The 17117-nt window shown below is 35.8% G+C and overlaps 1 protein-coding gene across 1 annotated transcript in view; it reads left to right on the top strand.

Annotated features, from left to right (window-relative positions):
* Nucleotides 1-17117, top strand: part of CSMD1 (CUB and Sushi multiple domains 1) — a gene marked incomplete at its 5' end in the record, with an annotated part of 1188747 nt that overhangs the window by 921829 nt on the left and 249801 nt on the right. The window contains 4 exons of the mRNA XM_081942958.1: nt 9427-9609; nt 12018-12344; nt 13028-13222; nt 16539-16677. Coding sequence (XP_081799084.1) covers nt 9427-9609; nt 12018-12344; nt 13028-13222; nt 16539-16677 — 844 coding nt within the window. The remainder of the gene's footprint in view (nt 1-9426; nt 9610-12017; nt 12345-13027; nt 13223-16538; nt 16678-17117) is intronic.

Genomic DNA, 17117 nt, shown 5'->3' with positions numbered 1-17117 from the left:
CAAAAATAGAGTTTATTTAACAGTGAAATGAAGAGCTTAGCAATCAATGATGCCATGAGTTTTTAAAAGACAGGATCAGTAGTATTGATAGAAAAGTCTAGTCTTTGTTTAGGAAGAGTGTGAAGATGTCTGCCAATGTGTTTGCCTCGGGGGATTGTGTTGGGTCCATAATAATATTTTCTCCAGGGCAAGATAAGCTTTGCCCCCTTTTGTGTCAGCTGTTGGCCTTTGGACGATGGATCTGGTGTTGGGAGAATCTCATTGTGTGGATAAAGGATTTCTATATCTCAAGGGGATGTCTGTATATGCCAATTTCCTAGTGGGACAGGTGTTTAGTCAGTTTTACCATAGAAACAGGCAGAAACTCTTAAGCAATATTTGTTTTATTGTTTAGGGTTCACCAATAGGTTAGGCCCAGTGGCCAGCATTGGTGAGTGGTGTGGATGGCAAGGGTGGCAAGAGTTCTTTCCTTCTGACAAAGGCAAATCCAAGATATTGGAATAAAATTGAATGTAGTTTTGTAGCAATCCAAGGATCTCAGAGAAACAGAACTGCCCACAATCAGGAATTGAGCTCTGAAATTAAAAACAGAACTCTGACTTCTAAGCCCTTTTTCAATAGTCCAGATTCAAGCAAGCCTATCTTTACTTTCAGTGGGACGTGGTGGCTCAGTGGCTAAAATGCTGAGCTTGTCGATCAGAAAGGTCAGCATTCGGCAGTTCAAATCCCTAGTGCCGCATAACGGAGTGAGCTCCTGTTACGTGTCCCAACTTCTGCCAACCTAGCAGTTCGAAAGCATGTAAAAATGCAGGTAGAAAAATAGGGACCACCTTTGGTGGGAAGGTAACAGCGTTCTGTGCATCTTCGGCATTTAGTCATGCTGGCCACATGATCATGGAGACGTCTTTGGACAGCCCTGGCTCCTTGGCTTTGAAATGGAGGTGAGCACTGCTCCCTAAAGTCGGGAACGACTAGCACATATGTGCGAAGGGAACTTTTACCTCTACCTTTTACTCTTCATTTTGGGGACTCCCATTAAAACTCTTTGTTCCACTCTGTCGGTCTTCCACTGCAGAGGATCTGTTCCAGTAAGTTTTTCCATCAGCTGATTTGGACTGCTGCTTCTGTATCCAGTAAGATATTACCTGACTGCTCCAGAAGAGAGCAGGTGTATTTTCCAGTAAGTTCTGCTCTTTCAGGATTTCATCAGTAGAGAGTCCTTTGGCTCTTGAGTTGCAAGGTCAGAAGCCCTTAAGCTCTCTGCCTCCAATTCAGTCTCACTCCTCAGACTGGTCCCTAGCACTAAACAGCCAGCAACAGATTTGTTTGAGCTGTTTTTAAGTCTTCCCAGGAGCCAGACTTTATTTAGGAAGACAGACAGCACACCTTCTCCAAGATTATGAAGTGTAAATGTTCCAGGTCTCTGATAAAATTCAATTACATAGAGACTTTGGTGTACACCTAAAAGCGTGTTGCATTATTTTATTTGGCTTGTGCACAAAACCTTTTCCCCATTCCTTTTGCAAGCGTTTCCCCTTAGGCTGAGTCCTAGTTGTTTACACTTGCACCAAGATGCTTTTTTCTTGGCTATTGTGGATTTTCAAACAAAATAAAGAGCATTTTAAACAAACATTTTGGGTGTCCCTTTATATCTTCAGGGTTGTAATCTGGTAAAATGCTTCTGTAGATTGACTGTCAGTTACTGGGCTTCTAATGCTTTTTTGTTTTTAGTTAACAGTTATGGTTGTTGTTTTTTAACCATTTTTTTCTGTATTCAGTGTTTTTGTTTAGAATTTTACAATATTACATGCCTCTAAATCTAAAGGGAAGGCGTTGTTTATTTATTAATTTCAGGGGAGGTTCTGCTGGTTTTTGACAGATTCAGCATTCCCTTTCATGAGATGTAAAAGGCACAAGGGTAATTAAAGCTGAAACAGCATCCCTCATGTTCTCTTTCTCTCTTTGCATATCAAACATGATTGCTGTTCTTAGGACACATTTATCTCACTAGAATTTGCCAAGAGAGCACTGGTGATCATTCAGATCTGTTATTGCATTTTTGTAACTGATTTTGAGTTCAATTATGGGCTTCAGAGTTCCCAGGTTTTGTTTTTTGTTTTTGTTTTTGGAAATGGGCTTCCCTCTTTATGTTGGAGAGAAAACCAAATACAAGGGCTAATATATCAGAATGCTATCTGCCATTCTCTTTAGCAGAGGTCTCCAAACTTGGCAACTTGAAGATTTGTGGACTTCAACTCCCAGAATTCTCCAGCCCTGTTTTTTTAGCAACCCCTTCATCCCATATTTGTAGAATGTTCTTTGATATCCATGACTGCTTTTTTCGTCCCTGATTGAAATACAAGTTGTTTGCAGAAGAAAATCTTCCATATTCATTTAATACAGGGGGGGGGGGAATGTTTTATTTTTTTGTTTTAATTTTGATTGGAAGTATGCAGCTGTAATAAAAAGTGTTTCAGATAGCTAAAATTCTGATGGTACCTGTGATTGGGCAGTACTACCGGTAGGAAAAATGTATATTAATGTTATTTCTAATTCAATTCTTCGGAGAGGAAATTTTTTAAATCCCCTTTTTTTCTCTAGCACATTTTTTAAAGTAACACCAGTTACACCTCCTCAATACATTGCCAGACAAAAAGGCAACTTTGTATGTGCCATTATAATAATCTACCTGATACATAATGAAAGTATAAGATGATCAAAGCAATCTGGGTTTATCCACAGATGGGTAAATTCTTATTGAAACTCCAGGTTTATTCTGATTTCCACATTTCTCAAGATCAGATCTATCTGACTCAGTGGCTCTCATTGCCACACTATTCTGTTACTAGATGTAATAGATCTCACAGAAATGCTAGACTTGTTTCATTAAATTTGCAAATAGACACCAAAAATGTAACTTCTTCTATTTATTTAGCTTATTTCCAAAGTGAGAAAAACTGAGCCAACGGCAATTTAGTCACGAGACAGGGAAAATAAGGAAAGAATAGACATAATTGAGATCAGCTTCCAAACTACTCTAAATAAATTTCTTTCTCTAGCAGTGGGAGGAAAATGTTTTTTTTCTCCTTTAAAAAAGGTACAAAATACAAAAGAAAAATATTCTTCATCTTGGAAGCTTTTTGAAGCATGACAGCTAGTTCCTAATTGTAAAAATCAAATATCACACTTCAAATAAGCAATGATTTTCTTTATACTATGTTCCCATTTTTTTTGTCTCTTCAATTTTCATTTCCAAATCCTGCTATTTTTACTAGCCAGTCTTGACTAGTATTGATTAGTTGGTGAAACCAACATTGAGTCAATTGACTAACCTAGGTGAATGACTGATGATAGCTCTTTTCATTTTCTAGCTTAGTACATGTTAGTAACTTTGCTTTTCTAATGAAAATCAAAGGCACCTATTAAATGCTAACATAATTGAAGGTCAATTTAAAGCAATTTTGAATAGTTACTTGTTTCTTATTAAAATAAGTTGGGCTCCCATCTATACTTGCCCTGATTAAAAGTATGTTGGACATTATGGCAAAAAGAAGCATAGTACAGGTAGTCCTCTTGTTTCAGCAATTGAAACTGGGATTGCCATTGCTAAGCAAATGTGCTCGTAAAGCACAACATCATGGAACCACATCACTTAGCAATGAAAATCCTGGGACTGAAGGTTGCAATTATAAACCTAAGACATTCAGATTGTTAACCAGAAAACAGAGTTTCAAGAAGGAGCATTGGGATGCCATTGGGGGTGCTTCAGGTGGGTGGGGAGAGCCTAGAAGGCCTAGCATAGGCTATGCATGAACTAAAGGCTGTTGGAAGCATGATATGAGTGAAAGGAGGTTGGGGGAGAAAGAAGGCACCACACAAGTGAAGAGAGGCAGCGGGTGGACTTATCAGAACATCTTGCAACCTTTCTTTCTGTCTTCCCCATTGCCTTTGTTTGTGGGAAACCAGCAGGGAAGGTTGTGTATAATGACCACAGAGGGTTCCAACCATCATAAGTGCAAGCTGGTTATCAAAAACCTAAATCATAATCAGGTGACCATGACAATGATGCAATTTCTGGAACTTCAAGGAGTGGTTGTAACTACCATTCATTCAGTGCCATCACAATACAGAACAGGTGGTTGGTAGCTAGGACTATCTGTATGCTCTTCTTGAAACACTTGATTAAAAAATACTTGGCATCTGACTGACAAGCAGTATTGATAATCCCTCTTCGGTGCTGCAATTGATTTACTAAATGGAACTGCAGGTGGTAATTTGAGGTGCTTCATTCATTTCATTGATAAGATTGAGTGGCACGTTAATTTAAGGATCATTGTCTCTGATGAGGTGCAGATCAATTCTTCAGCAGGATCAATCCTGAGACTGTGGCATCTCAAAGTGCCACTGGCGTGGAAAAAAATTTGACATATAAATGACTGAAACAGTTTTACTAAAATGAATGGGAGAAAATATACATAATATACTTATCATACTTTCTATAAGAATATTTCCATTTGTAGTGAATTCAAGTTTGAGGGCTGGAACATGCAATCTCTTGTGTATTCTGCAGGCCTTTCTTTTCTAAGTGGTCCTCTCTTAGAAATTGCTATTTCTGAATCTGTATGCAGAGTCTGTATGCAGGTGGATGGATGGAAGGAGGAAGAAAGGAAGTGATTGGAAGGAAGGAGGGAAGATTCTACACTATTTGGAAGGAAGGAAGGAAGTTTATATAATCTTTGGAAGGAAGATTATATATGCTATTTTGTTTTTGTTTGGTTCTGAATTGGAAACTGTGTTTATTAGTATATGCAAAATATACATTCTCCCTAAATAAACAGTATTCCAAAAATGGCAATACAAGTTTCATATTTTGTCTATCACCAAACAATAATGCTGTGTCTAAAGAAGACTGCTTCTTTAAAACACCCTAATTATTTTTTGAACTTGGGAGTTCATGATGGATTTATATAGAAAAAAATATATACAAATCCTAGGACAGTAATGAACAGAATGTTTGTGAAATTAAAATTGGCTGTGGTGGAAACTGATGAAGGAGACTCAGTCATTTTAGCATACTAAATGTTTCGTGTGAATGTGAGAGAACAGATTAGGGATTTTATAATTTGATATCTCTATCCTGGCATTCTCCAGATGCTGTGGGGCTTCAACATTTTAGAATTTCCAGACAGATTGCTAAAAATTGATCTGTCAGAATGAAACATACAACATAATTTTGCTAAGTGAGTAAATATTGAAATAGAGAAAGCTGTGATGTGTTATTTTTGATGTATAAGAATTATCATGGGTAGATACAGATACTTTTTTGTGTTGTTAATACATTAGTGGCATATTAGAGAAACAATATACCTCTGCCTTCTCAAATGTGTTCCCAGCTTGGAATAGGATTGACAATCTGAATGACTGTCAAAATACTATCAGATATTTTCAGTAATAACCCAGCCATCTCAATCTTCTTTAATATTATGTAGTAAAATAAAAAAAAAATACCCTAGAGAAAGTCATGTTAATTCTTTATGACTGATTAGCATCTTCATGGTAATTGACACAATGAGAAGTGCTCTTAAAAGTCTATTAGAGTTCTTGGGCTGCCTGAAAAATCAAAGTTTTAATCTCAACCCTTTTTAACACTTCATAAATAATGTGGACAAATTAAAAATTAAGTTTGAAAAAATGGTACTAAATGACTTCTTAGAAGTAAGGGAGAGTAAATGGCTGTGGAAGTAAATGGAAATGGTAACTTTCCACTTGGATAAAAAATATACTCTGATTTTTTCAATTTGCAAAGAAAAGTATAATATGGATATTTCAATTCTAATAACATTGGAATTGTCAAGAAATGCTTCCTGTTGGTTTTCATCAGATATTTGTGTTGGTTTGCCATTCTTTGGAGAATGGAAATATTGCCAGATTATATTTGCCAAATAGTATTGCCAGTGGAAATTTACAATTCTCAGCCATGTGATTGCAAAGCACTACTACTCAGCAGTTACAAATTAGATCTGATTAGATAGTTTCCTGTTATATACTGCAGGTGTTATTTTTTTTTTAGTTATGTTACAATATCACCAATTATTGCTGTTTTCAATTAGCACTGTAGCTTTAACAATATTCTTATTTCTCATTTCATTGTTAGATATTGTATTTTTAGTATTTCACAGTCATTTAGCTCCATCTTTTACTCTTTCTCTCTCTCTCTCATGTACATAAACAAATTTACTGAAAATAATATGCTTGATGCGATGGGCTCTAATCCATGAAAATATATGCCATTACGAAGCTCATTTTGTTCAAATTTGGAATAAGCAGAGATAATTGCCCTGAATTTCAATGTTATTGTTTGGGTGAATTTTACAGAACAGATATTTTCTGGTATTCCAAACCAAGAGGAACAGTCCATTTAAAGAAGAAGTCTTCTCATTATGCACCTGTGCAAGGCAGTCCTTTGTATCTGCTTTATTTTGCACAAAGTTTCTAGACACAGATCAAATAGCCCAAAACTTCTTCTTTTTTTCTGACAACCATTGAAAGGACAGAAGATATTTCAGGAGCTGCAAAACCTAATGGAACTGCCCCTTGACTCTCCAAGTGATGATAAAGCTCTTCATAAATGAACATTAAATCAGTTATATATCTTAACGTGGAAAAAAATTGTTAACCCAGCTGTTAGTTAGCACTTGCTCCTTTCTTAAAATTGTGCTAATTTCAGGCTTCATTGGGGAAAAAAGTCACTGAATCATTAATGTTGTGTAGCAGTACATATATGGGAGATATATATCTAACATAAAACCAGTGTACAGTGCATGATAATTATGCCATGGGGAATTGAGGTCATCTATGTTATTTCTGCTCATTCAGTTTCCTTAAGAACTGAGGTGTAGATCCATGTGAAGTACAGCAATCTTATGCCTGCAATTCAAGATTTTCTTATACTGTACAAACATTCTTCACGGAACAAGAATTTGTGATATCACTCGTTTACAGCTTCACCCATTCATTCATTGGCATCCACCGGCCTCAAAAGACTATGATATCATGATCTGGAAAGAGGTAAAGCTGGAGTGTCCTCTCCAGAGCACAAGGCCTGGTGGATTAATATGGAGGATAGACTGTTACCCAAGCAGCAGATCCCACCATTCCACAGCGCTGAAATAGTCCAGTGGAATGGCAGAGCCAATACGATTGGTTCCAGCTTCACCCATTTATTGGATTAATACGTTATATATCACCAAGGGGTTTTCTTTTGTGAGCTTTTTCTAAGATTGTTTACTGAGAAATAGAAGACAGTGGTGTTTTTCAACCTTGGCAACTTTCAGTTGTGTGGAATTCAATTCCCAGAATTGCCCAGCCAGCATTCTGGGAGTTGAAGTCCACACATCCGAAAGTTGCCAAGTTGAGTAACAGTAAAAAAAAAAACCAGTGTTTAGTGACTGAGAGATTGATACCGTCAATCATAAAATATGATAAAAATGATCTTTAGTCAGTAGAGTACATCAACTGAAGTCTTTTGCGCTATGCTGACATATTCTGGAGATCATTAAAAAGTACACTTTAATCTTTTGTGAGAGGGGCATGCCTTTACTCCTTGCAACTACCTGGATACGATCCTGAAGTTTTCTTGACAAGAGTTCAGAAATGATTGGCTGTGGTTTGCCATGGATTAGGGCTGAGTGAGATGTGGACTCGAGGCCACACAGTTGGCTTTGTGCCTCAGGCAGGACTAGACCTCAAGATCTCCCTGTTTCCACTTCAGCAAACTGTCTTAGGGTTGTGATTTTATCCCGTGTCTGGAGTCTGAATAAAAGTTGAAGTTATAGCCAAACAGCAGTTTTGCCCAGAAACTATTTGGTTTTGTATCTGCTCTAATTTTAACTCTGGAGTGGGATTTTCCCAGAGGAACAAAGGAATAATTTCCAAGTCATAATGGATCACAGCTATTGCTGATTTGCCAGTTGTGGCCAGCAGGTACCTTTGCCAACCTTGGATGGTGTTCCAGTTGCAGCTCTATCCTGAGTGGGAGACTCTGGCAACTTATCAGCCTCAAAAGACTATGGTATCATGATATGGACTCCCTTTTCATCCTAAAGCAGCGGTTAGCAACTATGGCTCTTTATGACATGTGGACTTCAATTTCCACAATTCCTGAGTCAGCCATGTTGGCTCAGGAATTCTGGGAGTTGAAGTCCACACATCATAAAGGGGCCCTAGTTGCCCATCCCTGTCCAAAACTATATTATTACTTGTACAGCTTAAATGTCTTTGATATTGACTTGCCATTTAGAATTACTTATGAAAGAATCTTAATTCTTCTGGGTAATAACCTTGCATCTCTTTGAAAATTTTCAATTGTTTTCTCCTTCTCCATTTTCCTTTTCCACCCTAAGCATTTTGCATTTCAATATATCCTTACAGGATTTTTCATGTTAGCAAATTTATTTGATTGTTTATTAGATTACAAATCTGCCTGACTCCAAACACTTTGAGTGGCTTACAATTTCAACATCAAAGAATACATTTAAAAATTGAACACTCAGAGTCTCTTAACAAGCCAAAAACAAATTGCCAGGTAATCCAAAAGCAATTCTACCTAATCCCAGACTTGAGAACAGACTTATCATTTGAAGGGCAGGCTTTCTCCTCTCTTGGGGGCTGTTGTTCCAGAGGGCAGGTTCATGGCTCTCAGAGGATTTTCATGATCTGAAAAAATATGACTCTACTAAGACAGGTTCAGATGAATTGATGTATTTTTGTATCCCTATCACACTGTTGATTCATGTTCACTTCGTGGTCAACAATTTATGACTGGATTGATATGACCAGTAAAATAAATTAGGAGCTAACCATGTTCTCCTTTGAAGTCTTGGGATTCTCCCTGTAATCTTGGCCCAGAAAGAATATCTTTATGAATGTCTGACCAGGGGTGGGATCCTACCGGTTTAACAACCGGTTCGGTGATCACTCGCTGTGCTCGCACTCATGTCTGATGTGCGCTGCATGCACAGTTTTGAGAAAGTGTACCTTCCGCATTACCGCTGGGGAGGAAAACAGCTGAGGTGCGGCAATCCACTCTGCTGCACGACTCAACTGACAAGACAAAGTGCAGGAGCGGGCAGGCGAGCCCACTTGATTGTTGGAGCAAACCAGTTTACTCCCAGCTGATCGCCGGAGCTACCAGATCATCCAAACCGGTCCGAACCAGTAGCACCCCCCCCCCATGTCTGACCTAAGGTTACCTTTGAAGAAGTCTTCCATTGGCCAGCAAATAATCCAAACTTTTGGTTTCATACAGAGAGGGCTTTACCTTATTGTCTGTTTTCAGGGTCAGGGTGAAGTAATGATGGAGCAATTTCTTTGAAGTCCATGCAGAATGCCATTTAAATTCTATCAATTATTTCCCCCTTTATATAGAAATAGAGAAAGGCGGCTGTGGTGATCCTGGAGTTCCATCTTATGGAAAGAGGACTGGGAGTAGTTTCCTTCATGGAGATTCTCTAACTTTTGAATGTCAGGCAGCATTTGAACTTGTGGGAGAGAGAATGATCACATGTCAGCAGAACAATCAGTGGTCTGGCAATAAACCCAGTTGTGTTTGTAAGTTCTCATCTATTTTCTTATCACTGTATTGATTTCCTTCTGTAAGTTACAGTCATTTGCAACAAAGCTTGGAATATCCCCTTCACTTGGAATGCCGGCTTGTGGGATATACTCATTTATTCTACTGTTTTATTATTCATGTTCTTTTCTCCTTTTACAAATAGAGTTTGCTTTAATTAAAATATCTTCTTAAATAAAATATGTGAGAATAAACTTGCCCTATAAGTAGGAGAGGAGGAAAAAAATAATAATTTGGTGTGCATTGTAATTAAAGCTTGGCCACATTGTATTTCAAGCCACAATCCAATTATGTAGAGATATTTGAATGTATTTCAGTTGTGTCATATTGTTTTATATTTAAAAAAAAACTTTACATGTTAAACTTAATACACAGATGATCATCCTTACCTATAAGACATACATCAAAAAGTTTACTGAGGGAGGATTATATTCCACAATGGCTTTATTTTAAATTTAATGAAGTTGCATATATTATTGATTGAGAAATCACATTCCATAATACAGACCATAAGGTAAAACTTGGGTTGACTGTAATGTATTTTTGATAATCATTTTTTTTTGTTATTTACATTAAACGTTGGGTGTTAATAGATGGTAACTTGTGCTTTCTCATAGAGAACTGAGTTATCAATTATTATTGTTCTTGATTACCATGTTCAATAATAGTTGCAGTAGCATGACTAAGAAAACATGGAAAGACAGTTTTCACTCACCTGCCAATATTTTAAATTTTTTGAGTGTTCCTGATTGTTAGTAACTTTTCTTATGCTGTTTGAGATATAGTTCATCACTTGCCCTCAGATCCTTTGAACAATGTAATTATTTGACACAAGAAAAATGACATTAGCTGCTTCTTTTGGCCAGCATATAAACATTACTTGTACAAATAAAACTTTAATATATACAAGTAGTCCTTGACTTATGACCACAACTAAGCCCAAAATTTCCATTGCTAAGAAATGTCCATTTGCCCCATTTTATGACTTTTCCCGCCACAGTTACTCACTGAATCACTGCATTTGTTAAGTTAGTGGCAGGGTTGTGAAGTGAATCTGACTTCCCCATTGATTTTGCTTGTCAGAAGGTCGCAAAAGGTGATCATGTGACCCTGGGGCACTGCCACCTTCATAACTACAGGCCAGTTGCCATGGGTAAGTGTAAAAAATGGTCACTAAATGAACGATTGTAAGTCAAGAACTACCTGTATTCATAAGGTCATATCCAATGGCAGTAGTGTCCCTGGAGAAAGCAGAGGAAGATGTCAAAAAAAGTCACGATATCAGTAGCAACTGGGTGGTTAAGCCCCAAGCCTTCTCTCTCTATGTGTGTATTTGTTGTGGACTCCTGAGCTGCTTAAGAAAGTCATCCCAAAGTCGATAACGAAGTAAGCCAACATGATGACTTTAGGGAAGACTCCAATATCAAATCTGTTATCTGTTATCAGTTCAGTGAGAGATTCTAGTAAGCACCTGGACAGGTTATATACTAATATATCCATACTGTTTAGAAATCTAAGAAATAGAAGGCTTGATATCAGCCAGACAGCAGTCAGTGTATTCTTGATCTCAGTCCTGAGATATATCCTTTCAGTATGAATCAATCTCCAATCATTCCTTGGTAAGACATAAGCTGTTTTTATGCATCATAGCCACTTAACCTTCTTACCTTCTCTATTCATAGAAAGTATGTATAACAGGCCCCCACGAGGTAAGAAGGATTGTTTTCCTCACCCACAATTGAATGTTTAATACTTTGCTTTATTTTAAGCCAAACTCTTATATAGGCCCTAGACCGACTGACTGATGGAACGACCTTCCTTCCTTCCTTCCTTCCTTCCTTCCTTCCTTCCTTCCTTCCTTCCTTCCTTCCTTCCTTCCTTCCTTCCTTCCTTCCTTCCTTCCTTCCTTCCTTCCTTCCTTCCTTCCTTCCTTTCTTTCTTTCTTTCTTTCTTTCTTTCTTTCTTTTGACCTGAAACCTGAAACCACATTACAAAGCCAGAGAATAGTTCTTCAGTATCTAGTTTAACTTCCTATTTATTTATTTATTTATTTATTTATTTATTTATTTATTTATTTATTTATTTATTTATTTATTTATTTATTTTTTATTTATTTTTTATTTTTTATTTTTTATTTTTTATTTTTTATTTATTATTTATTTATTTATTATTTATTTATTTATTTAATTTATATGCCCACACATCTCCTCAATAGGGCAAGAGAGTTGACTGCTGGCTAGCTAATACCAACTCTTCTATTTCTTAGACTTGTAAACAGTATGGATATATCTTGAGACTCATTTGCATAATGATAAGTTGTGCTATAAACAGCTTTGCCTTTTCATCATATGGATTGATGATATTTGTTTTTTCCCCCCTTTGGCAGTCTCATGTTTCTTCAACTTCACAACACCTTCAGGAATTATTCTTTCACCAAACTACCCTGAAGAATATGGAAACAACATGAATTGTGTATGGCTGATTATTTCTGAACCAGGGAGCAGGATACATCTTATTTTTAATGACTTTGATGTAGAGCCTCAGTTTGATTATTTGACAGTGAAAGATGATGGGTTTTCTGACCTACCAGCTCTTGGTACTTTTTCAGGCAATGAGGTCCCTTCTCAAATTGCTAGCAATGGACACATAGTACGTCTTGAATTTCAATCAGATCATTCAACTACTGGAAGGGGATTCAATATAACGTATACTAGTAAGTACTCATTTTATTTTCAAACTAAATAAGCTAGGCTTCATAGAACCAAAGTAAGTACTTCTAAGACTTAATTTTGGAGACCCAATATAAATGCTTCACAGAGTATTAAGTCAGTAGGAATTGATATTCCTTGAGGCTGGCTGAATGATGCAAGTCATTTGAATTCATATTGCTGATCATGCGTTCATTTAGTACTGTATTTCCGTTTAGATGATTTAAATACTTTCCCCCTTATATTTTTGTTTTTAATGAATAAATCTACAGAATTAGCAGGACAATAATCTTCAGAAATATAATTGCGCATTCATTGAATTTTTTCTAGAAAGCATATATAATTGTGTACAATTTATGCAGTGGAGATGGCTGGAATGTTCATTCATTTATTCATTTCCATTGTCAGAACAATTAATACTTTTTTTTTTTACTTCTCCAAATTTTAGTAATGTCAATTTCCTCTCAGTGCAACTAGCAGCTTCAATCTGGTTCAGATTTATCATATTTTCTCATTGGCAGTATTAAGTGTCTCAGAATTGTCATTATAGTTGACCAAAATAGTTAAAATCATATCAAACATGAAAAACCAATGATAAATCAGTGATAGAATGAGCTTGTATGAATATAATATATTGTAGTAGTAATCCATCTATTGAATTGCCCATGTCTTTTCTTATAAAATGTAGCATTTGGTCAAAATGAGTGCCATGATCCAGGAATCCCCATAAATGGAAGACGCTTTGGAGACAGATTCCTTCTGGGAAGTTCAGTTTCTTTTCATTGCGATGATGGCTTTGTGAAAACTCAGGGCTCAGAGACTATAACTTGTGTGTTGCAAGATGGAAATGTTGTATGGAGTTCAACAGTCCCACGTTGTGAAGGTAAGGCTTTAATAGGTCTTGAATTATAAATCTGAAAATGTTTGCACTGTGTACTAGTTTTGATTATCCTAGAACTGGTAATTTTCCATTTGGTACCATTATGCTTAGCATTTGAGGCTATTCTTGAAAGTTCGGGAGGATACTAACTGTAACTTTGTATTATCAGTATTATGTCAGTATTTCATAATGTATAATATACAACAGTGGTCTAATTGTTTCTAGGTCTAGTTCAAAGTGGTTTTATCAATAAAATTAATGTTTTGTGGTAAAAGTATTGGAAGGTGGTAGGCCTTTTCCAGATGTTGCTACCTGAATTGTTAGTACATCATAGGATCTTTTCCAAGTGCACCCATAATCTAAGATGTGATAGATCACTACTCAGAGGGTGGACTTTTAGTAGTTGTCCCCAGCTCTAGCTATGAAATACATTTTCAGGAAGAAATATTTATATATTTCTTATTAATATTTTCTATTTTCTTGATCAATTTTAATTACTTAGTACTTGAGGTTGTTGCAATTCTAAATTTAAACTCTCTGTTTACAATTTATTTATTATGACAATTATTTTGCTTTTGCTACCTTCCATTGATTTTAATATGTTAATTTAAACTTCTGCTTTGAATTGGTTTAATACAATAATTTTGTTCCTTTTTTATGGCATATCAATTTGAGAACTGATTACTACAGAGTGACGAGTCAGTCTTAAAATAAATACATATAAACATTTGTTTTGATTTATACATTTGTCTTTTATTGCACTATTTTCATTTGAACTGCATTTGATGACCTATTTTATAATTCACATTTATTCCTGATTTTCAAATATGTGCTATTAAATAAATAAACTGAGATTAAAACCAGATAGGCTGAATTGGTTTTCAGAGGTAGCTGCGATCATCCACCTTTCTCCACATGCAAAAGTAGATCAGCAAGAAAGCTTTTTAGATTCCTTTATTGAAAACCCAGAGAAATTCCTATAAATAGAAATGATTGAACAGGTTTAGAAGGATTGTTTATGGAAATACTTTCAAATCACACAAAATACTCTTTCACATTTAATTCTACCATTTTTGTCCCCCACGATTTGATTTCATCGAAGAATAGCTCTTAAATGTAATGGCTTAAGTTGGTTGGAAGAATTCTCTCTTTTTTTATGACAGACATTTGCCCCTCTTCTGGCAATTGGAAACTCAATTTCGAAATCCCATTCCCTCTAGATAGCTGGAAGACAATTTAGTATGATTATGCTTGACTGGCTGAAAGAAAGGTCTGAGTGAAACTAGAACATAGGCATTTTTCCACCTTAGTTCCAGTGAAAGAAAGAAAAGAAAAAAGATGGAGGAGGGAGACAATAGAATCTGTAATTCCATTTTCTCAATTTTCTACCAATGCCCAAAGCTGTATTCTAGGAGTGTTGCAATCCATTTACAACAATTATTACAACATGGTCAAAAGTCCCTTTATTTGGCATGTTCTCTTAAATCAATTTTAAAATAAATTTGTCCTTATTTTAAATCTCAAAAATGCTGAGGGCTGAATTCCATGTTGTTGGATGAACTGGGGTTAGGACCCAAAGCCAAATAATGCTAATAATAATAATCAGTGCAACCAAATGTATTAGGCCAGAGTAAGCTGTATGTCATATGAATTGATATTTTAAAAAGCCAATGAAAGAATAAATATAATTATTTTGCCTCTTGTAACCCTCAGGTGCTTCTAACTGCAGGTAGTCCTTGACTTACAATTTTTCATTTAGCGACTATTCCAGCGCCACAAAAAAAGTGACTTAGGACCACTTTTCACATTTATGACTGCTGCAGGATCCCCATGGTCATGTGATCAAAATCCAGATGCATGTATTTATGACAGTTGCAGTATCCCGGGGTCATGTGACCATCTTTTGTGACCTTCTGACAAGAAAAGTCAATGGGAATTCCAGATTCACCTCAGAACTGCATTACTAACTTAACAACTTCAGTGATTCCCTTAAGAACTGTGGCGAGAAAGGTTGTAAAATGGGTAAAAGTCACTTAACAACTGTCTCACTTGGCAACAGAAATTTTGGGGCTTCATTGTGGTCCTAAGTCGAGGACTACCTGTAATCTAGGAAAAAAAACCCACATAAGTTTTAATAAGAGACAAACATTCAAAGTTATGGATGCTTTTTCTGCCAGTCATATTTAAAATCCTCAAGGTTGAAAATACGTTACTGAGGCAATTGAAGAAAGCAGAATTTAAAAGATAAATAATTCAATTCCAATATATTTCTGAGAATCAAGTGATTGCTCTTTTTTTCTTTTACACACTCTTTATACACTCTTTCCTCAATGCAAATTTTGTAGAATAATTCAAGGGTTCTTCTTTTCTGGTAGTATCACAATAGAACACTATATTCCCAGTACTGGCTGAACTTACATTGACAATACATATAATCATACTAGACTGATATAAATTTAAAATCAAAATGAATTGAACGTTCTTTGAAATGTTCATTTATTAGTGCTAATATATGGATGTCCATCGACACATCCGGAACTATGATGTATAAGTGTACGAATTAAGTGCTCAATATACTTAATATCATTATACAAACTAATGATAATATAGAAAGTGGCATGAAATATGATATTTTATGTGTGTGTGTATTAAAAATCATAAACTAATGCTATGTATAACAGGATGAAACAAAAATGACAAACAGTGAGGAACTGAATTTAATGGCATGTTGGCTGCATATATAAGTTAGTCACATTTAATATTTGATTATGTTTCACATTTAATATTTGATTTAAAGTGATTGAGGAGAAGAGAACAGGAGGATAGATTGAAAGGCCTGATGTGGTTGACTCAAGATCATTCTGTTGTTACATTGAGCAGGAATTTTGCTGTAATACCTTTAACAATTATTTTATCTTGGTCATATTTGTTTTATTTTATTTATCAAATTTTTAAAACTATCCAATGCAGACAAATGTACTGAGATTCAACGTGATTGTGAAGCAGGCTTGATCAGGGCATAGCAAATTCACAGTGGATTATATGGAGCACCACTGTTAGATTGACTAAAAGCAGGAAGTAAAATGTTTTCAGTTGGTAACAAAGGTTGTTTTTCAAGTAGGCACTGAATCCTATTCTGAATGTAGTGTTTGTGACAAACTAAGATGATTAGACAAGGCAGAGCCAAAGGATTATTTGTCATCAAAATTGCAGCCAATTTTAAAATTCAGCCATGGAACACTTTAAGTTAATATGAATACATTTTAGCATAATTGACACCTCAATTTAGTTATTGTCATTATTGTTATTTATTTTTCAGCACCATGTGGTGGCCACCTGACCGCATCTAATGGCATCATTTTGCCACCAGGATGGCCAGGGTACTACAAAGATTCATTAAACTGTGAATGGGTCATTGAAGGCAAGAAAGGGCACTCCATTAAGATCACCTTTGATAAGTGAGTAAAAATAAAGCACTAGAAAATGCTTTGTTGTTGATTTTTTTTCCAGCTTTATAGAGGGTCTACAATGCAGATGATTATATATAAATTGATATAAATAAAAAGTTACTTACAAAAAGATCATAAAAAATAGAAATATGGATTGTTCCAACTGATGGTTTCCAAACAAACAATCATAAGAGGGAAAAATTTTATCAGCACATAAATGCAGAGAATAGTGAAGAGGAAGTTTGCATCTTCTCTCTTCTTTATTCAAGTGATTGGCTGGGTTCATAAATCAGTTAGACAAAGTGATTGTAGCCATGTGTTCCCTTTACAGTTTACCAGACCAAAGCAGGAAGACCATTAGTCACTTAAAACTGGTCAACACATCCAAAGATAGGTAGGAGGTGATAAATATGAGCAATACAAAAGAACCGCTTATTGATTATGAATTC

Source organism: Natrix helvetica (genome assembly GCF_964273705.1).
Source record: "Natrix helvetica genome assembly, chromosome: 2".
Taxonomy (NCBI): domain Eukaryota; kingdom Metazoa; phylum Chordata; class Lepidosauria; order Squamata; family Natricidae; genus Natrix; species Natrix helvetica.
This window is presented reverse-complemented; position numbering and strand designations above follow the sequence as displayed.